The sequence below is a fragment of the Tamandua tetradactyla genome, chromosome 23, assembly GCF_023851605.1.
Source record: "Tamandua tetradactyla isolate mTamTet1 chromosome 23, mTamTet1.pri, whole genome shotgun sequence".
Lineage (NCBI taxonomy): Eukaryota > Metazoa > Chordata > Mammalia > Pilosa > Myrmecophagidae > Tamandua > Tamandua tetradactyla.
Genome location: NC_135349.1, coordinates 19,785,656 through 19,808,301, shown reverse-complemented (window position 1 = coordinate 19,808,301; position 22,646 = coordinate 19,785,656). Strand labels below are relative to the sequence as shown.

Below are 22,646 nucleotides of genomic sequence, written 5' to 3'. Positions count from 1 at the left end.
CACATGGTGGCTTTTACCTGGGAGCAGCCATAGTGTGTACCCCGTTTTGCATGGTGCTTCTTTAAGATCACAGCAAGGATGGCCCCAAGTGCTTTCCAGCACCTTCCTGAGGGGTGCCGGCGTGACCTCCCCAACAGATGCTGCTGCCCAGGCTGAGGCTGAGCACTCGGTCTGAGCCTCTGTCTCCCCACAGACACTCTGCACAAAAGACACCATGCACACCGTCTGGGCTGCGGACACCACCGAAGATGCGAAGTTAATCTTCCGCAAGAGCCACAATGACTGCAGGGTGCATGTGTGTGTCCCCACAGGGGTGCTTACGGGCTGGGGCCAGGGCCCTGATGAGGAACTCATGCCACTGGTGGACCCCTGAGCCCAGAGGGCCATGTGACCGAGGTGGGGGAGGAGTTCAGAAGGACCATGTCCTGGTGAGTGCATTGGCCCCATGACCTGCACGTGTGGATTCAAAACTTTGATTTTGCAGGTTATGCTCCAGTTAGAAAAGAAACTCTTTGACTTCTTCAACCAGGAAGTTTTCTGAAGCAAGAACAACACAATGGTGAGCCTATTGCCTGGGAGTCCCTGCTGACAGCTCTGGGCCCTGGGCCCTTCCCTGCCCCTTGCATGTTGGGTGCTCCTGCGTGTCCCTTCCCCTGCCCCTGGGTGGGCGTTGAATCCTCGTCTGGAGGTCTTGACTGCCTGGGGGACATATATACGTGACTTCTATGCATTTGCTTTACTTCTGTGCATTTGCCTTGTGAGGCCGTGGGCTCAGCCCTGAAAGGCTAGTGGGATGCATCCCTGCTACTTGTGACTAGACGCTTGATGATGAGACCCACTCACGTGGGGCATGTGCCAAGGCTGGGTTCTTGGGGTGCACTAACTCCCCAGACTCAGGGCAGCCAGCAGGCCCTGGGTTTCATCTGGAGTAGGGGAGCCATGCACGCATGTGGGGACTACAGACACACAGACACCTCACATCCTGGGCAGTGGGCTTAGTGTGTGTGTGTGTGTGCGTGCATGTGAGCACGCTTGTGCCTGGGTGATCTGAGCACACGCAGGTGCATGTTTGCAGGTTAAGGCCCTTGGTGAAGACCCTGTGGGCAGCCTGGGCTGCACATGGCTGCAGTGCAGAGCCTCGGGTACCCTTAGAGGGGTTGTGCGGACGTGCAGAGACAAGTATCAGAGGAGGTCTGCACGCCTTTAAAAGTTTAGTTTTTATTCAGTATGACTTGGTAGGAAAGGGGGGCAGGAAAGGAGGTGGGGAGGGATTGTTTGGGAAAAAGTGGAGGCTTTGCCCCCAGCCCCACTACCCGGTGTTTTGCCAGCCAGAGAGACAGCCTTAGATAACCCGAACCTTTGCTTCTTCATACTCCTCAGCCCGGTAGAAGAAGGGGAAGCAGGGATTATTGCCCAGGCCATGGTGATCTTGAGGGTATTGAGTCTCACGTAGCAGTTGTATTTTTTGCTGCGCAGTGGGAGTCTCTGGTACAGTTTGGCCTTGGAGGGCCTCTCCCTTTGCAGATCCCACATCATTTGCTAGGTTCCCCTTGTGAAGGACCTGGCCGTTGTCACCTGCAGGCTCCTGGTGACTTGGGGATGCTGTTGTTGCCTGATCAGCAGGGCTCTTGGTAGCTGCCATAAAGTTGCCATGCCATTCTTTGCACTCACTAACATGTATTTTGTTGATCTCCTTCATCTCGAGCAGTTTCACCTTAATATCTTCTTTCTCATTTGCTGAGTGGTTAATGTTTGCCTCTTTTATACGGTGATGCTCCTTCATTACTGCCCTGTGATTTTGATAGAGGGTGATGCGCTCAACAGTTGTATCTATCTCTCCAGAGAGCTGGAGGCAGCGATGCTCCAGTTCTTCCATCCGGTCCATCAATTCTAGTTTCTGTTGTGTAATTTCTGCAAAGCATTGGTGCAGCTTCTTCATATCCCCTTGCAGAGCCTGATTAATGTCCCCTGATACACTTTCCCCACCGGTCCCGGTGGTAGGGGGCACCTCTGGTTCATGCTGAGATGAGGTCACCTGGTGAGCCAGGTGCTGGCAGCGTAGCTTCTGCTCCTTCAGCTGCCTCCGTAGGCATGCCCGCTCTTCATCACTAACTGTGGCTGATTTGCAAAATGCCACCATGGCCTCTCGACTGTCTAGGTCTTCAGGGATGCTCAGGTCTGGGTGCTGATCCTCTTCATCTCCTTGCTCACTCTCTGTAGCATTTCCTTCCCCAGGCAAGCTCATAAGGCCCAACTGGGCCTGCAATTGTTGATTCTGTTGGTTGGCAGCTTCCAGGCACTCCTGAGTCCCCTGGAATTCCTGGCACATCATTTCAGCCATAGCCTCCCTCTGAACATCCTCGTGTGGCAGCTTTTCCACTAGCTGGGTCTGCATCCCTAAATGCTTTTGCAGCATCTCCTTCCTGGTGGCTAGCTGCTGATAGGCTGCCAGGAGCTGCTGACATGCAAGTATATACTGCTGCAGGTGGCTCTGGTACTGGCCACGCTGCTCTTGCAAACCCTGATCCTCTATGCTCTTTAATTCTGTTGTCTCTTTGAGTTCCTCCAGGTTTTCCTGCAGCTTTCCCAGCTTCTTGGCCAGCTCTGTCTTAACTGAATGCAGGGCGTTGGTTACCTCCATATTTTTGTTGCCCAGCCTGATAAAGTCATTCTGTAATTCATCTAACTGCCCTGTGAGTTTGCAGTTTTGGGACAGAACGCGGGTGATGGTGCCACAGTTGTTCTCCATGTTCTCCAGAATGTGTTTCCGCTCTGCCGCCTGCTCTTCACAGAGCTCAGCTTCCTGCTCCAACTGCAGCAGCCTCACCTCCTGCTCCTGACTCAGATGACTTAGGTCCTCATTGTCCTTCATCTGGGCCTGCAGCTGCCCTGCTAGGTGCTCTAGCTTCTTCCGCAGCTGGCTAGCCTCTGCTTGCAGCCATTGCCCCATCTCGGAGGGCCCGGCTGGGGGCTTCTGGGATGGTGGTGCAGCTGTCTCGTTCTTCAGTTGAACTAAATTGTCCTCCAATTTCTGTAGCTTTTCCTCTCTTGGTGTTCTCACCTGTTCTCGAAACTGCTGAACCTGCTCCTGACAAATGGCACGCTCTTTTCTCAGGGCCTCGGCAATTGTGTCTTTGTCTTGTTGTGTATTTTTGAGAGTTTCTGTCAGCTGCCCCCCATGTAGCTGCAGCTGTTCCCACTCCTCCAGGGCCTGCTGTAACTGCTGGTTGCCATTAAGATCTCCAGGCTGCAGCAGTGATGGTTTTGCAGGTTCTCTCATCTCCAGCTTCCTGTGCAGCTCCTCCATCCCTCGCTGCATGGCTGACTTCTCCATGAGCAAGACCCGAAGTTTCTCTTCCAGTTCTGAGTTATGTTGCTTCAGGGCCTCATAGCTTTTGCTTTGTTTACAGAACTCTACTTTCAGGTTGTCATGTTCTTTGGTTAGCTCTTGGTTGGTCTTGTCCACCTGCTTCTGCTGAGTGGAGACAGCGGACAGGGTGTGCTCCAGCTCACTTACACGTTGCCTTTCAGACTGCAAGTGACTTACAAGATCCTCTGCCTCACCTTCTTTCTGCATGAGAGCCTGCTGAGTGTGCATAAGGGCTATGTATAACTGTTCCTTCTCAGACACTAGAATCCCAATTGTCTGATGATGTTCTTGTAGCCGTTGTCTGAGAGCTCCTTGCTGGTTGATGAAGTTTTGTTCAAACTCTTGTATGACTTCCTCCAATTGCTTAAAAGCATCTTGTTTTTCTTGATTCAACTCTTGTATCTTCTTTGTGAGTTGATCATGTGTAGGACTGCTGGAATCCAGGGCTAGTGATGACTCTTGGTATCGGCTCTCTAGAGTCTTCATGTCATTTGAGGATGTCTGGTCCTTCCTGTTGATGCTGGGTGAGGACTCAGGCAGGAACCCATGAAAAAAAGGTCGTGAAATCTGTTGCAGGGTCTCAGTAGATGGCATAGTCTTGTTTTCCTCCAAGGCAAGAGGACCATTTTTGGCATCAGAGTTGTTAGGTGATGCCATGCCTCTAGTACAAGGGGAACTAGCACAGGCAAGATTGACACTGCCAGGAGGGGTGGTGTCATCGGCCGGTGAAGGAGGAGTGGCACGGTCTTTGGGCATGTTCCCAGGTGAGTGGCCACCCGACATTGATGTTTCAGGGCCCTTTTGTACCTTCTCTTTCTTCTTCACTCTTGGTGGAATGGGAAGGTTGTTTTTCAGCTGAAATTCACATAACATTTTTCTGGCTGAGGCCAGTTTCTGCTGTTGGGTTTCTTCTGACATCTCGGGAAGGGGGATTGGGCAAAACTTTTTTCTGAGCGCGGTCAATTTCTGCCGTCCGGCTTCTTCCGACATCTGGGACAGGGGAAAGGGTCGATGGCGCGACATCATGTAATCCAGCAACCACTGCAGACTTGCATCCACTAGCTACTGTACTGATGTGGGACTGAGCCAGGGAAGGGAGGGACCAGGGAGGTGCTAGGCAACATGGAATGTGGGTGTGGCCTCAGCCTCCCAGCCTATTGGGCGATGAGAAGATTGACAGGGAAAGGGGGTGGTGCCAGGTGATTGTGGGTGGGGCCTGGAGGGTGAGCTCACAATGAAGGCTGCCTGCAGAGTCGTCTCCACCCACTCTGGGGGGAGGGGCATGGCTGCTGTAACTGCCACCTCTGAGGGGTGGGGCCAGTACCTGTCTCCTCCCACAATGGGGTTATGGTACAACCTCTCCCTCCTCCCACTCCCGGGTGGTCCCCCTTCTGGGTGCGCACTCAGCTCCCATCCTGGCAGCTCTTTATTTCCCATGCAGGGTTTCAGTTACTCCATAGCCCTGAAGCCCATCTCCACCTCTCACCCTGGACCCTCCTCCACTGCAGACTATCCCTAGACGGGGACCAGGTCCCGGACTCAGGAGGTAGGTGGGGAGCTAGAAAGGGAAGGCTCAGCCCCGCACAGTTCTCCTACCTCCGCAGTGGGTCCAGCCTTTCTTACCTATCCCCAGCCCTACTCCACCATCCCTCAGTCTCACCCTCCCCTCAGAGCCCCTTCAGAGTTGGTGCGGACCCTGGTGGGCTGCCTGGCAGCGGGTTAGGGGTCTGGCTAGACACCCCGGCTCAATGAGGGAAGCCCCCACCTACCTGTGCCCAGTGCTCTCTGGGATCTGTGCCGCTGTCACCCTCTGCTCAGCTCAAAGGAGGCGCCTCACCCCGCGCGCCTATGTGGGTTCTCATCCGTAAAGCCCCAGTGTTAGAAAAACTGCAGATTTCTGAGTAAGTAGACACCTAAAGGGGTATGTATTAGGGTTTCCCATGGAAACAGAGCCATAGGGTATTATATGCAAATATGAGGATATTCATGATAGCAATTGGCTCTGGCCGTTGTGGGGATTGGCAAGTATGACTTCCATGGGATAGTCTGCAGGCCCGGAACCTGATGGGTTTCCAGGAATCTCCCAAGACAAGCTGGCTGGTGCGGGGGGGTGGGCAGAGGAACACAGGCCCTTTGGTGGGTCATGGGGGATGTGGTGAATGGTCCACACTCCTGCTGGGGAGACGGGGGCCCAGGAAGTTGAGGTTTGTGGTGTTTGTTGTGGAGCAGATCTGGCTGATGGGGCTCAGTTCGCTGGCCTCAGCATCCTCCTCTGTTACGGAATGGGGCTGGGGCAGAGGGGCAGTGCCAGGTTTGATCACTTGTTCACTTCCGGGGAGCTCCATTTATTGTTTCCAAGGAGGGAGCAAATTGTGTGTGTGCCGAACTGTACACACAATACCACACGCACACATGCACACTCATAGAAACACTTCTTGCTCCGTTCTGGAGGGACACTTGAAAGGTCACCGCTGAGTATATTTATTTATGAGATTGTAAATGATTTAAAGATTTGCATGTACTTTTCTTTCTTTTTATTATCATTTGTTTGGTTTTTTGGTCTGTGAATCAATCCCGGATCTCCTGCATGGAAGGCAAGCATTCTACCACTGAATCACCCATGCGCCGTTTAATGTACTTTTTATAGTTAGGAAAATATGGCCCTAAATTATTAAAGGCAGTATAAAGAAATTCTGCATCCTTTTTTATGAATTTATAGAAATGGGAAAATGGATGATGACAGGGAAAAAAGCAGCGGGATACGGGACGGTAGGGTAATAATGCCTAGAGTCCTGGGTGCAGGTCTCTCTTGCTGTTCCTGACCGTGCGTGCCACCTCCTGACTGTCCATGCGCATGAGCGGCCCTGAGTGTGTGTGCCTCGCCCCTACTGTCCACACACACAAGCAAGCCTAACCGTGTGTGCTTCTCCCCAGGTCGTTCACATGCACAAGCCACACTTCCTGGCCTTGCTCTGTGAGGGGTTCGGGGGAAGAATATGAAGTCTCCATGGCGCACATCGACAAGTTTGTCAAGTAAGTGACTGTGGGCCTCCTGGGGGCTGGGGAAGGCGTTTTCACGGCAATATTGTCCACAGATTTACCCTTTGGGCATGTTCTCACGATTTGCCCACAAGAGAAGATGTTCCAAATGCCTGCCACTTCCCTAGGGTAGGCACACAAAGCCAGCAACAGTCGCCTGACCCTGAAATGCTCTAGTGACTGTGTCCCTTGGGCTTGGATTAGAATACTGGGCAGCATTTGTGTGGAGGACACCTTTGTGTGCCCTCTGGATGCCCCATGCTGTCCCCCTGCTGCCCATCCTACTCCATGACCGAGGGACAGGAGGAGAGTTTCAGTGGTCTTGGTGACTCCATGTCCTTGGTGAGTTTTGTAAGTACAGACAGAAAGCACTACAGGCTTTGTGCCACGAGCCAAGTGCATGCCTAGCACCTATAGGAGACTGGCTCTCCTCCTTATCCTGTGTGGCGTCTCAGGTCGCCAGGCCCCATGGTGTGGGGAGGCTCCAGAGGTGGCAGCAAGGAGGCTCAGCTCTCGAGTCCCTGTTCAGGAGCAGGAATTCCCGTCTTGGTTTTTGGACAGCGGCTACAGGAGGCTTCCCTCTAGGGCCCCTGCCCCAGTTTCAATCGATGGCCATGCGTGGGGCCCAGAGGAGGCCTGTCCTTTGCTCTGGGGCTCAGGGAGGCCTGGGATCTTTCGGTTACCCACGTCTTCCTCCTGAGAGTTCCTGGTTACGATGGTGTTCAAGTTTGCTAAAGCTGCCAGAAATGCATCAGCTTTTACAAAGGGGACTCATTAAGTTATGAGTTTGTCATGCTGAAGCCATGAAAATGTCCCAATTAAGATGCCAACAAGAGGATGTTTTCTTGGAGGAAAGGCTGCCAGCATCTGGAACACTGTCAGCTGGGAGGGCCTATGGCTGTGTCTGCTGGTCCTTGCTCTCTGTTTGTTGCTTTCAGCTTCTGATTCCAGTGGCGTCCTCTGTAAGCACGTGTGGGACTTAACTTCTCTGGAATAGACTTTGCATGGGTTTCATCTCTTAGCATCTCCTGGGGCCATTTCTGTCTGCATCTCCAAATGTCATGGTGGTGTCATCTCCCTGCATCAGCTCTAAACTCTGTGTGAGCTTTTTTAAGGACTCTGGTAAACTAAGACCCACCTTAAATAGGGGGGGTGCGACACATTCTCATGGAAATATCTAATCAAAAGATCTTGCCCACAATATGTCTGCTTTGACAGGAGTGGATTAAAAGAGCCTGTTTTTTTCTTCCCTCACATCGACGTGAACTGTCCTGAGCCTGCATTTCCTTCTTTCTGTCTTATAGGGAGATGCAGCCCTGTGCGTGTGGGGGGCGCAGCCACCGCGGCTTGAGGGCACCACCTGTCCAATTCTCCCAGCCGGCCCGGGAAGGAGGGAGGGAGGGACTTCGGCCGCCTGCCACCCCGGCCCGGGGAAGCCCGCACTCCTCGGCGATCTCACCAGAGCGGGTTCTCCCAGCCATTCAGCCGTTCCAGAATGGGGTACGCTGTCTTTTTGGTCTCTGTCGTGGCTCCGGGAGCTGTTCTGAATCATTTCTACTTCTCTAGTTGCTGTTCTGGAGGAGGAACTAAGAACCGCGCATCTTACTAAGCCGCCATCTTCTCCGGAAGTCCCGATTTGATTTTGATGACCTTCATTCGGAACAAACCCTGAATTACTTGGCTGAATTAAAGGAGGTACAGAAATTTGCTTCTCACATGGTTTGTGTTCTCATCGTGAGTGACTCTAGAAGGATGTATAAAGACAGGTGAACTGTGGCCATGGATAGTCTGGCCATGGAGAGGTTGGGCATGGGAGATGGTATAGATTCTGGAGGAGAGCTGGTCCTGCTCAGACAGCCGACCCTCATTTTCCAAACTGGGTAAACTAAGGGGTTTGGGCTTGCAGGACCCAGTTCCCTGCTGCTATCTCAGAGACTCTGGGAGAAGACATACATGCACCATTCCCTCTCTTTACTTGGTGTATGAATAAGCACTTCTACTTTGGATGGTACAGCATCTAAGACCGGCACATCTTTCCACTCTAGATCCACTGGAACCTCCTCCAGACCCCCACCTCCAGGGTGAGAGCCTGTCTAGGCAGCTTGTAGGTCAGGCTTGAGCTACTGAAGGTTTCGGAAGGATCCATATTCTTTTGGGAACTTGGTCCATGTTCAGGGCATGTGCCAGGCCAAATGCAAGACCCTCGGGAAGATTCTCTTGGATTTTGCATATTCCTTCCTGAGTTCCCACTACCCAGCACTTCCTGTTAGTGCTTTCCATGGATAAATGCAGTCCCTGCTTTTGTGTAAGCTGTTGATTTCTACCTCTGGACTCCTGGTTGCTCCCTTCCCCCGACCTATCTCCAATACACTGTCCCTGGAGATCTTGTTTACCTTGTCTGAGACCATGTAGACCTGATGCACTGGACCTGACTTCTGAGCTCAGCCCATAGTCACACAGCCTGCTTGTTCCCAGGGCTGGGCATGGCATTACATAAGACCGTTCCAGGTAGCTGTCATGCTTGGCTGCGATAGAAGCAGCTTTATGCTTCTTGTCTCATACCTGGCAACCTTTGCCCAATTTTATTTGCCATCCACCTTCTGTAGGACTTTAACTGTGATCCCTGACCCTTCTTGCAGGTGCTGTCATAGGTGGCCTATGCAACCCCTGCTGGCTGACTTTTACCACAATTTACTTTATACTCTATGACCTTATTTTCTTATTGTTTTCAAATGCAGCTTGAGTGAAGCTGTATGCAACTTTTATCTTCCAAAGGTAAATATTTCTAGGTTAGAACTAAAAGGACAATTGTTGGCAAATACTTGTAGGAATGCTCTAGAAATTGCTCAGGAGTCCTTAGAAATCAGACACCATGATGATTAGTTTCCCCATAGCACATTACCACATGTTTTTTGGCTTCAAACAATACGTATTTATTTTCTTGGTTGAGGGTTCCAAACTGGGTCTCACTGGGCTAAAATCAAGATGGCGGCAGAACTGCATTCCTTCAGGAGGTTCCAGGGGACAGTCTGTTTCCTAGCATTGTCTAGTTTCTAGAAGCCATCCACATTGCTTGATGCTGGGTTTCCTTCATCTTTAAAGCATACAGTGGTTGTACAAGTGTTTCTCACTGTGAGAACCTTAAGTGATTTCATTGTACCCACTAGATAAAGCAGAACAAGCTCCCTGTTTTAGATCCAGCTAATGAATGATCCCTATTCTGTTAGGATGTGGATATCTTCTAGGGTCATTACTCTGCCTGCTGAACCATACAAGTCCCTTTCCCAACTCCCTGGCCACTGTCCCTTGGGCTCTGCCCTGCAGTTACGTCTACTTCCTGAATGTGACCCTCTCCTATCCTGCCTGGTATTTCTGCAGTGCTACCTCTGTCCTTTCCTTCTTCCACTTCCTGACAGAAAGCCGATTCATGGGTGGGCCACAGTTGCTCAGCAGGCAGAGTTCTCACCTGCCATGCCAAAGATCCAGGTTCAATTCCCAGTGCCTGCCCATGCAAAAAAAATAAAATAAAAAGAAGAAAGCAGATGCATCCATCAAGAGCCTGTTCTAAACCACGACCTCTGTCATGACCTGTCTCCTCTATTCTTCCTTGTTAGAAGAATCCCCAGGGATGGAGATGACTCTCCATATGTCTTCCTCTTACTGGCCTGTGAGTTTCCTAAGGGCAGGGACTAAGTTTTATTTTTCTAACATCTCCAGTGCCTAGTATATTGTATTTGCTGAGAATTTTCTTTAACTCAGAAAAACAAATGAACAAAGCAAATAAGCGGACTTGTGGCTTTGTTAGTCACATGTGACTCGTTTAAATCTGGATATTAAAGGAACATAGAAAGTTAATTTATGGGTTCTCAGTACTTTTTGATTATTGCCATGAATTGAATTTCTGAAAGGCAGCACCACAGTTATTGTAAAACTATGTAATAGGTAGATGTGGCCCATTCTGACACAGACATACATTTTTATGGAACTGTATCAGAGAAACTGCTTATGGATGTTTGTTTATGGTAATAAAGGTGATTTCATCCACAGATGTCAAAAACCATTTCTAACTCAGAACGCCAATTTGAGTCCTTCCAATTTCCTCCAGTTTTGATAATTAGAAAAGAAAAATTTCCAGGTAAAGCAATTCTTTTAGTACAAAGTATAGCTTAAACACGGCTTGCTTTCCATGCTTTCTTTTGGCACTTGTGTGAGAATTGATAAATGTCGTGCCCTCCTTGGCCGTGGACTTGAAGAGTCAGTTCTTTTTACCTCTGAGCTATCCTGGAAACTGTAATTTTCTTCTTTAACTCCGAAAGTCTCAAGTCAAGGTAAATTCACACAAAATGTCTAAACAACACTTCTAACCCATCAGACTTCTACCTCTTCAACCCAGCAAATTCCAGAGCATTTTTCTTTTGCAACATTGTGGAATTATTCTTAGAAGAGAAACATTGTAGGAAAAACTTCACTTTGACATATTTTTAATATTCTTGCCAGATTCCAACAGATAGTTCTTAGAGCAGATGATGTGTTCAGTCTTGTCTAGTGTATCTGAGAACAAAACTGAAGGTCACCCTGGAGACGGCCCCTCCAGTGGACAGAAGCTGAAGACTACCTCATCTGTGCCGTCAGCTTGTCCCAAATCTACAAACAGGCATCAGCCAATATTAACCATTCTTCACTGTTGCATGCCATGTTTTTATGAACATGCAATCCATTCCCTTCACCCCCAAGTCTTTCAATTGTGTGATTTTACCTCCTTTCCAGGGAAAGGACTTGGACTCCCCACACCCTGGGTCTTAGGTGCAGCCGTCCTGTTTGCACAGCCCCTGGCCTCAATCCATGAGTTTCTGAATGCCAGTTGGACCAAAAAGTCCATCTTCATCTGCCCCAAGTATTCGGTTTTAAAAAATTCCTGGCAACCAAGAGCCTCCTAGAACCACCATCTATCTGTATGTGAGATTTCTACCTGGGCTATTTTGATGCCTTGGACATTTGATGGAGAGATTTTGACACCTCTGAACAATATTCCCCTTTCCCCTCACTTCAGTAGTAACAAGACATGTGGTGCACAACAGTGATTGTGATTGGAAGGTACATAATGGGTCTTAACCAGAAATGCTCATGCAGCACAGAGCACTCACAGAGTACTCCATATAGTTATATGACTGATGATCTAAAGTACCCAGTTTTGGCTTGCTCAAAACTTTCTGTTTTTTAGGTGGAAGATGTATGAACTAGAAGTCCACCTGATCATTTCTTCTCATTCACCTTGCGTGTTTTTTCCCAGAGAACATATCTTTATTTCTCCCTAATATGTGTCATGGATAAAGGTCAAAATCCAAAATAGTGGATAAAACATTGGTAAAAACTACAGTGTCATGTTAACATGATAGCACTAAATTTGTCCTGCAGTAAAATGACCAGCATTGAAATGGTCTGTGGATACCTTTTGCTTTGTGCAGTACTGGGGAAATTGAATGCATGGTTAGTTTAGGATTATTTAGCACATATAAATGCACATCATGTCTTTCCCTGAGGTCCACTGTTTGGCATTAATGATCTAGTTTAGTGTAATGCTGATGATAAGCCACAATGCTAATTGCCTTTATTATTACCCTCCCCAAGTCCTTTGCATAAAATGGATTTTAGTACCTGCATACTAATTATGAGATACAGTTTAAAGAATGCAAATATAGTCTGGTTATCCTACCCATGTCATCATAGTCTAATTGCTTAGTTTTAAGATTATATTTCATTTTTAAAGAAATGCATATGGGTACTTTCTCTTTTGGGAATAGCAATGGGGAAAAGAACAAGAGAAATAGGGGATCAATGAAAATGTTATAATTTGTAACTAATTTCTAAGTAGAAATGAAATCAGAATGTGATTGTTAACAGATGTTTCAGTCCATCAACTGACAAAATCATCTATGATCTAGCATCATCTGTTAATATTTTTTAACAAACTATGATTGTTTTAAATTTGTTATTATAAGAACTAGTATTTTCATTTCTAAATTTGCAGATGTTCCAACGGTGGCAAAAGAGTAACCTGCTTCACGAAATTATCATGGGAACTGCACAAAGCCTGAAGACTCTCATGGATCAGTTTGAAGAAGGAAGTGAGCTGTCGAAGGTGGCAGAAGCTTTGCACATTGTGATTCTCCTCCTGGGTGATAGATTGTCAGCAGCTGTCCCAATAGAGCACCGTGTATCTCCAAAGATATAAAGCACATTTTCCTGTTTCAATCATGTGTTAGGCTAGATAACACTGAATTTTAAAGAATGAATAATGATGCTATTGGAAGAGAATTCTGTAAAACTACAACCACTCATTGAATTCCTAGTCAGCATGGGATTAAATGGAAAATCCAAGCTTTTATTGGGGACTGTTAAGAGGTTCATAACTGTTTTTAGCAATCTGGATGCCCGTTCAGATGTTGAAAAAAATCTAATGGGCAACAATACTTAAGAAGCTGTTAGCTTCTGGGCTTTTAGGTTTTAAGATTTTGGCATTTGTTTAAAAATGAACCAAAACATTAGATGTACTTTTCTGTAAGGAACTACCTATTTCGATCTTTATTTTAGAAGTTTATATAGCTGCTGTGTTTATTGAAGGTCCAAAAATATTTTGAAATTGGAAAGAGGTGGTCACTTCTTTTCTCTCTTCTGAAGTCACAAGTTAAACATCCCAAGGCCTGACGCCTTCATATCCCACTGAGCATATCAGTGTTATAGACACTCTCTTCTTTTTGGTATTGTTTATTGGGTTCGTGTGGCTAAGTGGTGGCAGCTCTTTCTCCAGGCTGAGCCACACCCCTGACAGGTAGCGGACATTCCAAAGAGACTCTGGGCCCTTCAGCAGGGATTCTCCCTTCAGGGCCACGTGTCTGCTGCAGAGTGGCCTCACAGAGTAGGTAGGAGTGGTTACTTACTCATCCAAACCATATAGTGTATTTTTTACCCTCTTGCAGCAAATACAATCAAGGACAACCATTTCTTTCCCACTTTTCTATATGTTTCTGAGAACACTTCTACTTCCTCCTCGGTTTCACTCAGAGGGTCAGAGGAATGAGGGATCTCATACCACTTCATCCACTTCAGGAAATCAGGTCTCTATTTTCAGGAAAGAGAAGTGGTAGAAGTCTGGCCAGTGTTAGAAAACCCAAGCATACAAAGGTAATGGAGTAGCAGCTTTGCCTTGTAGGATGGGCATTGCCACCTGCTTTGGGGGGAAGGCTGACAGGACTCTCCTTGCTCTCTCTGAACCCTCTACAATTGACCAGATCATCAGTTTACCTGCTACAGAACAGCAAAACTATGTGTCACACCTGTGCTTAACCCAGGGCTATCATGACACTGGAAAGAGACCTGTAGGAGCCAAGGGTTAATAGAAAACCTATGGAATTTATTGGGAGTGACTGGCTTCAGAGTGGCATCGGCAGTAACTGTGGACACTGTTATCTGCTTACTTGGAGGACAGTCTGAGAGGGAGAAAATGTTTTATCTTAAGCCCCAAGGTCTTGTTAACTCTCTTGTATGTAGGGAGTAATATACTGAAAAGTAGGCATTCTATTTTACCACAAAATGTATGCATGCTTTTAGTCATGTAAACATATAGCAGGAACTAGTTAAGAATAAATTTGTCTGTAGTCTTTACTGCTAAACTTCAGACCCCCTGATCCCAGTCTCTCTCTCTCGTTTTACTTTAACATTCCTTAGGGTCATAACAGTGGCCAACAGATGGTGACCACAAAGGGACTCTAAGAAGGGACTACTCCACTTTCGTGTTAAAGTATCCAAGGAAATCGACTGCCTCCAGACGCTGAGGATTCACCACAGGAACAGACCTAGGTCATTTTTGTAAGTCTTTTTGAAGTTTAAAGTAATTTTAATTTCCTTGTAGCATCAGGGTAATGGGAAATCATAGTGGGTGAATGCAGAAGTATATTTGAGTGTTGAAAATATTGTTAGAAACTACAGGGGTCTCAATGAAGACTTCAGAGTCACTAGAGCTCTTTTCTTTCGTACAGAAGCATTGTTATTGGTTTCAGCGTCAAGGCCATAATGTTTTCTATTATTATGATAGATTTAAAAGATTGCTTCTTAACCATACCTTTAGCAGAACAAAAGAAAATTAATTTCTGAGCTTGTTCTTAATGATCTGCCTTCATATAAAAATTCATTTAAACCTGAGTCAGAAAATATTCAATAGGAACAATGCAGAACAAGTGTCAGTACTCATTAATGGTTCCTATGGAATTGTAACAGATTGCTCCCCTAAGGGGTATGCAATTCAGGATTGTAGTTCTGACTCAAAGTGTTCTGTTAAGTTACCTTGGTTTAATCTAAATAATTATTCTACTGAAATTTATACCAATGCTACAAATAAAATCTTGTGACAATGAATGGGAATGGCAGCCCCATCTCCTTTTGTTAGCTTAGACCCTTGACAAATAGCGATTTGGAAACTAGGCATGAGTTTAGCTCCTATTCATATTTGAAAAGGAAATATATTATCAGAACTTTAAAACTGAAAATTCTTGTTAAAAACTATATATTGATGTTTGAAATATGTGTTAACTAAAGTATTTTAAGTATTTAACCTTATTCTAACAAATCTAATTTTGATGGTATTTATGTGTGGCAAAATATTTGTTTAAAATAATGACTTAAGTATGAAAAATATAAAAGATGTATTTTTATTAATAGGAAAAAGAGAATAGTTTTATCTTAAGATAAAATGAATAACTGTTACAAAATGAGAAAAATGTAGGACAAAGCCTGAGCTAATATAATAATTGCTGAGGGGTTATAAAAATAGAAATTATAGTCAAAATCTAGAAAGATTTAATGAGTCTAAAATGACAATGTTTTCTTGGACTCTTAGTCTGTTCTAATGAAAAGATATTTAAAAAATTTTCTAGATAATCAGTGTAAAAAGCAGAGTCTGTGTTTTATCAAAATAACTTATGTTAACTTTTATCATGTCGTTATCTGTATAAAAATACTGATTTTCTCCTGGATATCATTATACTGGCAAGATACCATTTCTTTTCTTGCCCCAAAGCAGGTGGCTTAATCTGTTAATCTAAGTAATACTGCTATAAATGAATCTATTACTGACTAAATAATATTCAAATCATATAAATACCTAAATTCCTTTAAGCCAAAATATTTTAATGCTTTATCCAGTGTTTATATAAACTACATAAGTATAAACTAAATTTATCCCAAAATAATCATGACTTATGTTGGGAGCAGATCAAATTTGAGGGCTGAATGCAAGGAAAAAATATACTTGCAGAGTCTGTTCTGTTCACTTGATGTTGCCATTACATGCAACTGATGTTACTATTACATGACCTTGGTAAGAAACAATTAAAATGTGCACTCTAGCTGGGAGGACTGGCTATCCTCCTGCAAGAGGTGTACATTACTAAAGATATTTAGGTCCCAGGAAGCGCCTCTTGGTCCCTAGCCAGTTCCCAGAGGACCTAACTGGGCCCAGTCTTGTAAGCAAATTGGAATTTGCCCAGTATTGTGGGAAAATATCATAGAAACTGCATGCACCAAATTTAAAATTAGCAAAAATGCACAACCAATTATAAAAAATCCTCATTTCTGCATTCATTTTCAATCAATCTAATCAATTCATTTTACAAAATCTGGTCATTTACTATAGGTACATGTCATTATTGACACTCTGCTTTCATTTTTGCTACCTGCCACTTTAAGGATTCCTAATTATATGTTACAGAACTTGTTTGATATTTTACAAGGTGATTCTGATTTATTAAGCAAAAGGCAGTTAACAACTGCGGCTGGACAAGAATTAAAGTTGATTGAACAATGCATTCAAGAAGGACAGCTTGTTTAAATAGATTTAGAGAAACCTGTTGATTTTATTATTTTCTTTACCTTGCAATCTCCCACAGGCCTATTTTGGCAAAATGGTGTTTTACAATGGATCTTTCTAACTAAACAATCGAGAAAAACGTTTAAATATGTATTTGCAAAAAATCATTTCTTTAATAGCCAAAGGTCACCAAAAATATCAATTAAAAGGTCACAATCCTAATCCTAATAGTGTATTAACCTCACAAAAGAAGAGGTTCAAAGTCTGTCTTCAGTACCTCTTGGCAAATAGCATTAAGTGATTTTAAAGGACAAATGGATAATCATTTGCCAATATCAAAACTTTTACAATTTCTTAATCATGATGATGAATATGCAACTATATGATGATATTATGAATTACTGATTATATATAGAGAACAGAATAATGATATGCTAGAAATGTTTTTGTTCGTTGAAATTTTTTTAAAAATAAATAAATAAATAAACAAACAAACTTTTACAACTTCTAAAAAGAACAGAATGGGTTTTGCCTAAAATAGATCAGGCTTCCCTGCTAGAAAGAGCCATTACCATCTTTACTAATGGTAATAATAATGGGCAGGCTGCATATATCACCCCAGGGGAAAACAAAAGTTGGAAAACACCTTATATCTCAGCCCAGTGCACTGAATTAGCAGCTGTAATTCAAATATTGCAAAATTTTCCACAATCTCTTAATATTGTTTCTAATTCTAAGTATGTCTGCCAAACAGTTACTCACATTGAGACAGTTTCTTTGTTTGAAAGAGATGAATTGTACCAATCATTTTTACAGTTTACAAATAATAGTCAGAAGTCGAATTATTCCTCTTTTTATCATGGATATAAGAGCTCATACTAATCTTAAAGGTCTTTATCATTACAAAATCAGCAAACAAATACTCTTGTAAGGTATTTGTTTCCCACATTTCACAAATTAACTCATATTAATAGCAAAGGGCTGCAAAAGAAATTTCTATCTTTATCTAAGCAGCAAGCTCAGAACATTATTAAAACTTGTCCAACAAGTGAACCTTTAATTGCACTCCCATTTACATCAGGGGTTAATCCTTGAGGTCAAAAAAGCAAATGAATTATGGCAAATGAATGGTACTCATATTTCACATTTTGGTAACATGCAATATGTACGTGTTATCATAGATACCTGTTCTCATTTCATCTGGGCTACTGCACAATCTGGAGAACTTTTCTGTCAAATTCGATCACATTTATTTAATGCTTTTGCTGTTATGGGATGCCCTCAATCTATTAAAATGGACAATGGTCCTGCTTATACAGGAAAGCAATTTCATAAATTTTATACTGCTTTTCATAATATTCATATCAGGAATTCTGCATAATCCTTCTGGGCAATATTATTGAGTGAACAAACAGGACGCTAAAGTCTATGCTCATAAAACAAAAAGGGGGAGATCAGGAGGATGATGTTGTGAAAATAAGTACACCAAAAGATCAATTAGCAAAAGCACTGTTTACTTTAAATTTTTTAAACATTTATGATATTTCATCACAGACTCCTGCAGAACAACATTTTAGTAATTTGGAAAAGAAAAGTGATATGACTCAAACAGAACTGCAGCTGCAGCTGATGTATTGGAAAGATGTTAAGGATGATCTATGGAAACCAGGCATGATAAAGGTGTGGGTAGGGGATTTGCTGTTATCATTACAGGTGATGGAACCTTGATTTGGATTCCCTCGAAGAGAATAAAACCCAGACATGTTGAGCTGGGGGAAAATAGTAATAAATGGGTAATGTATATTATAGAACATATAACTTTAATTGCTGAAGGACAGGGACATAATTATACTTATTGGGCTTATATTCCTAACCCACCTTTGCTGCTAGCCCTAACATGGGCCAATCCTACTTTACCAAAATATCTGAATACTAGTTTAGGATTCCCAGGTCCAGTAGATTCAAGACTTCCAAAACTACTTAAAGAAGAAGTTAAATGGTATCAAATTTAACTCTTCCATTTTTAGAAAGACCCATATGCATAACTCTATGGAATCAAATAATACTTGCCTGTTAGATGATAAAGAAATTTGGAATGGTTGGCAGTTATGTCATATGGATTGAGCAGTTATCATAATTAATGATTCCTATGAATTTGTAAGAGATGCGGCCCCTGTGGGGTCGAAGATAACTGAGACTATATGGACAGTCAAGCTAAATCAAAGTTTAATACATAAAGGACAATTTGTGCCAAATCCATTGGATGATAATTATAATATTAATCAGAGAAATTTATAGAAAATTTTCCTAGGACTGGGATAAATTTTTATAGAAAATTCTAGTAAATATAACTTCCTTTTAAATAGCAGCCATAAGCGTTATATGCAAATATGTACTAGAGTTCCATATGTATTTGTTAAAAGTCATATGCCTATAAGAAATCAAACTTTTAATTGTGAGAATTGTTTTCTATTCACTTGTCTCCAAGCATTTATGTTGCAGGAAAATGAGACTATTGTAGCAACAAGGAAAAGAAGAGGTATGCTGCTGGTGCAGATGTGAAGATCCTGGTACTCCTCTCCAGAAACACAAGTCCTGAGCCATTTGGCAAAAGAAAATCTGAAAGGTACTAAGAGACTAATTGAACTCATTATTGCAGCTGTCATCGGAATCATTGAAATTATCACAGTGGCTGTGGTTGCTAGAACTGTTGCATCAAACTATACAGACCCAGTATTATGTTAGAGAGTGGCCTAAAAATGCCAGTGAACTGTGGTATAGTCTATCTCACATTGATGAGCAAATTAATAATAGAAACAGCATTGGTTCATATTGGAGATCAAATGTATAATTTAATTTTTTTAGGAAGTTTACAATGTGACTGGAATGAAAGCAATTTTTGTATTACCCCTTTAAGATATAATCATTCTGAAATAGAATGGGAAAAGGTAAAAAGGCATCTTTGGGGGCATTCAGATAGTTTAAGTCTTGATATTTTAAAATTACAAAAGTGGGTATTAAAAATATCTCAGAATAATTGACGTATATCTGATGGAGATGATGTTATACAATCACTTACCCAAGAGCTAAAAAATCTTAATCCTGTTTATTGGTGGAAATCTTCTCATTTTTTTACAACATTGGGTATAGGAATTTTATTTTTCTTACTATTTCTTTTCCTCTTTAGTGTCCTGAAGCACCGTTTGCTATCTGTCATATCTTCTAATCATAAACACAAGCTCTCAATGTATTGTTTGAAAAGGCTTTGAACTCCTCCCCCAAATAAACTATAGCTCTTGACTGGTAGCCAATTATGGGTAAGACCCTTCCTTCACAGCTTAAGGGCAACCTAAGATAGGCACAGTCACTGAGCAAAGCCATGCTAACAGTATGATTCTTGCAAAACTCTTGGCTCCCCTCGGGAATCAAAGTCAGAGCACTTGACTGGTGGCCAATGACAGGTAAGACACTTCATTCAGAGTTAAGGCCAACCTAAGACAGGCACAGTCACCTCAACTTATAAAATAAAGAGGGAAATGTAGGAGCCAAGGGTTAATAGAAAACCTGTGGAATTTATTGGGAGTGACTGGCTTCAGAGTGGCATCGGCAGTAACTGTGGAGACTGTTATCTGCTTACTTGGAGGACAGTCTGAGAGGGAGAGAATGTTTGTTTTTTCTTAAGCCCCAAGGTCTTGTTAGCTATCTCTTGTATGTAGGGAGTAATATACTGAAAAGTAGGCACTCTATTTTATCACGAAATGTATGCATGCTTTTAGTCATGTAAACCCTGCAGTATATAAGTAGGAACTAGTTAAGAATAAAGGTGTCTGTTGTCTTTACTGCTAAAGCTTCAGACCCCTGACCCAGTCTCTCTCTCATTTTACTTTAACATTCCTTAGGGTCATAACGGCAGCCAACAAGACCTATCAAGATGGCAGAGAAAACCAAATGGAGCCCAGAAGCTCAAACCCCACAGTGTGGTTCCATCCAGTGGGGTGCTTAGCCTGGGCTCCTGTAGCACCGTCTCTTCCTATTTTTTTTCTCCTTTTAGCTTAACTCTTTCTCCCTGCATTGAGGGTTCCATGCCCTTGCCACAAAGACTTAGAAAGTTTGGCCTCACTTGCCCCAGTCAATTCTGTAAGTCATAGAATGAACTGCATCTTGTTCTTCAGTGCTCTAACAAATAATTTCTGATTTCAGTTCTCCTCTCATTTTCAGAGTCATTTCCTTCCAGCCTCTTTTCTAGATTATTTCTTCCAACCTGTGACATTGAGGCATCCTCCCCTTTAAGAAACGAGCTAAGAGAAGGAGTACCAGTCAAGCTCTTTCCTTCCTCCTTCAGCAACTTCAGAAACTCAGGCAGAAAGGTGGACACAGCTTCCTAGAGTAGTCTTTGAAATATTTCCACTGGTGACTTACATTTTTTTTAAAATTAGAGAAGTTGTAGGTTTACAGAAGAATCATGTAAAATCACAGCATTTGCATGTACTCTTCCCACACCCCCCATTATTAACACTGTGTATTAGTGTGATACTTTTCATACAATTGATGAGAGATATTATAATTGTAGTATTAGCTAGAGCCTATAGTTTATAGTTAAGGTGTATTTTTTCCCATATGCCATCCTCGTATTAATGTTTTGCATTAGTGTGGTACATTTGTTATAATTTATGAAAGAACATTTTAATAATTTATTAATTGTAATTCATCATTAACAATGGAACTGTATTGTTTAAAAATTTTTTAAGCATTTTAATATATATATAGCACCATATATACAACTAAGCTTTCCTATTCTAACCACTTTCAAGTGTACAATTTAGTGGTGTCAGTTACATTCCCAATATTTTACTGTCATCACCAACTTCAATTACCCCAAAGTTTTCCTCACCTCAAACAGAAAATTTGCACCCATTAAGCAATAACTCCCTCTTCTCCCAGCTCTCAGCCCCTGGTAACTTTTTGTCTCTATGAATTTGGATAGTCTAGGTATTTCATATAACTGAGATGATGTGGTATTTGCCTTTTTGTATCTGGATTATTTCCTTCAACATGATGCCTTCAGGTTTCACCTGTGTGGTTGCATGTATCAGAATTTCATTCCTTTTTACAACTTAATAATATTCCATTGTGTATTTACTACATTTTGTTCATCCAATCGTCTGTTGACAGACACTTGGGTTGCTTCCACTTTTTGGCTAAAGAACATTATGTGGCTAAGAACATTATGGTATACATATCTGTCTGAATCCATGCTCTCAATTCTTTTGGGTATCTTCCCACTGGTGCTGGTCCTGTGGTTTTTCTGCCTGACTTTTAAGATGAACCACTTGAAATTGATGTAGTTGGCACCAGGGTAGAAGCTCCTTAAGTGTCTGCAAGAGATCTGGGCCCCTGCTTGCCTAAAGCCCCAGGGAATGTTGGTATCAAGCTGTCCATCTGGTTCTCCTTTCTTTGGCCCTGGGGAATCTTACCCACGTAGCTCATTGGCCTTGCTGTGACCCCTTTGAGGATATTACACTCCACCACACACTGCCTCAACATTCTGAAGCTCTTCTCAAAATACTTTATCCCTCGTAAGTGGAGGCTTCAAGGTACATCTTTTTAAATCTGTTCTGGAACTTTATGTTAACCTTCACCTCTTTTAAACAATGTGAGCAATATGCTTCTCTGTGTTTGTGTGAAGAGAAAGCCTACTCCATAGTCACTACCTAAAGTTATCCTAAAGTGAATTGATACAAGAGCTGCAGTTTGTCAATGATCTGATTAAATATGTAAGATGAAATGGAGCTTTTGATCTGTAAACACATATTCCCAAAGAATGGAATTTTTATTTCCCTAAGTGGCACCTTGCACTACTTTTCATTTTATTTTATTCATTTATTTTTGCACTCAGATTATTGCATCTGCTGAAATTGCAGCACATGCTGCAAAATTTGCCCCAGTGGCTGACTGTGCAGAGATTGCTTCAGCTTGATGGAGCTTTCCAGAATACACTATTCCAGCATTTACATGTCATTCAAGGTAAATTCACTCTGGTATTATTTGTCACTAACTCACTAAGAGCAAACATGTGATTCATTGGAAAGTGAACCTGTAACTGATTGACAACTTTGTAGCTTTGGGAGATGAGCTATGCTTATCATGGATGTAGATTTATGCTTTGCTATGATACTACCTGGGATATTTCAAATACAACATGTCAAGGATGAATAAGTGATGCCACCACAGTGAAGAATGAATTCTTATCTACTGGGTAATCCTTCTGTGTGGCCTGTAACAGCCTCTAGGCTCAGTGTTTGATTTTCACATTCTAAAGGCCCAGAAAGCATGGCTTTGAATCCTGGGTGTTCTGTTTTCCTTCCCCTCTGCTCC

The 22,646-nt window shown here is 43.1% G+C and overlaps 1 protein-coding gene and 1 pseudogene across 27 annotated transcripts in view; one reads left to right on the top strand and one right to left on the bottom strand.

Moving 5' to 3' along the window:
• The window catches only part of LOC143667177 (CUB and sushi domain-containing protein 1-like), a 315,312-nt gene that overhangs the window by 30,546 nt on the left and 262,120 nt on the right, over positions 1 to 22,646 (top strand). For 11 of the 27 annotated variants that reach the window (XM_077141088.1, XM_077141080.1, XM_077141087.1 and 8 more), the window contains 5 exons: positions 6,305 to 6,403; positions 7,714 to 7,909; positions 12,438 to 14,001; positions 14,135 to 18,897; positions 22,168 to 22,295. In XM_077141088.1, the coding sequence (XP_076997203.1) occupies positions 6,305 to 6,403; positions 7,714 to 7,909; positions 12,438 to 12,641 (499 nt within the window). In that variant the 3' untranslated portion in view covers positions 12,642 to 14,001; positions 14,135 to 18,897; positions 22,168 to 22,295. Of the gene's footprint in view, positions 1 to 193; positions 296 to 484; positions 560 to 4,811; positions 4,917 to 5,041; positions 5,272 to 6,304; positions 6,404 to 7,713; positions 8,105 to 12,437; positions 14,002 to 14,134; positions 18,898 to 22,167; positions 22,296 to 22,646 lie in introns of those variants that run through there. The other 16 variants (XM_077141077.1, XM_077141079.1, XM_077141078.1 and 13 more) reach the window with 13 other exon arrangements.
• LOC143667176 (golgin subfamily A member 2 pseudogene) lies at positions 859 to 4,953 on the bottom strand (annotated as a pseudogene).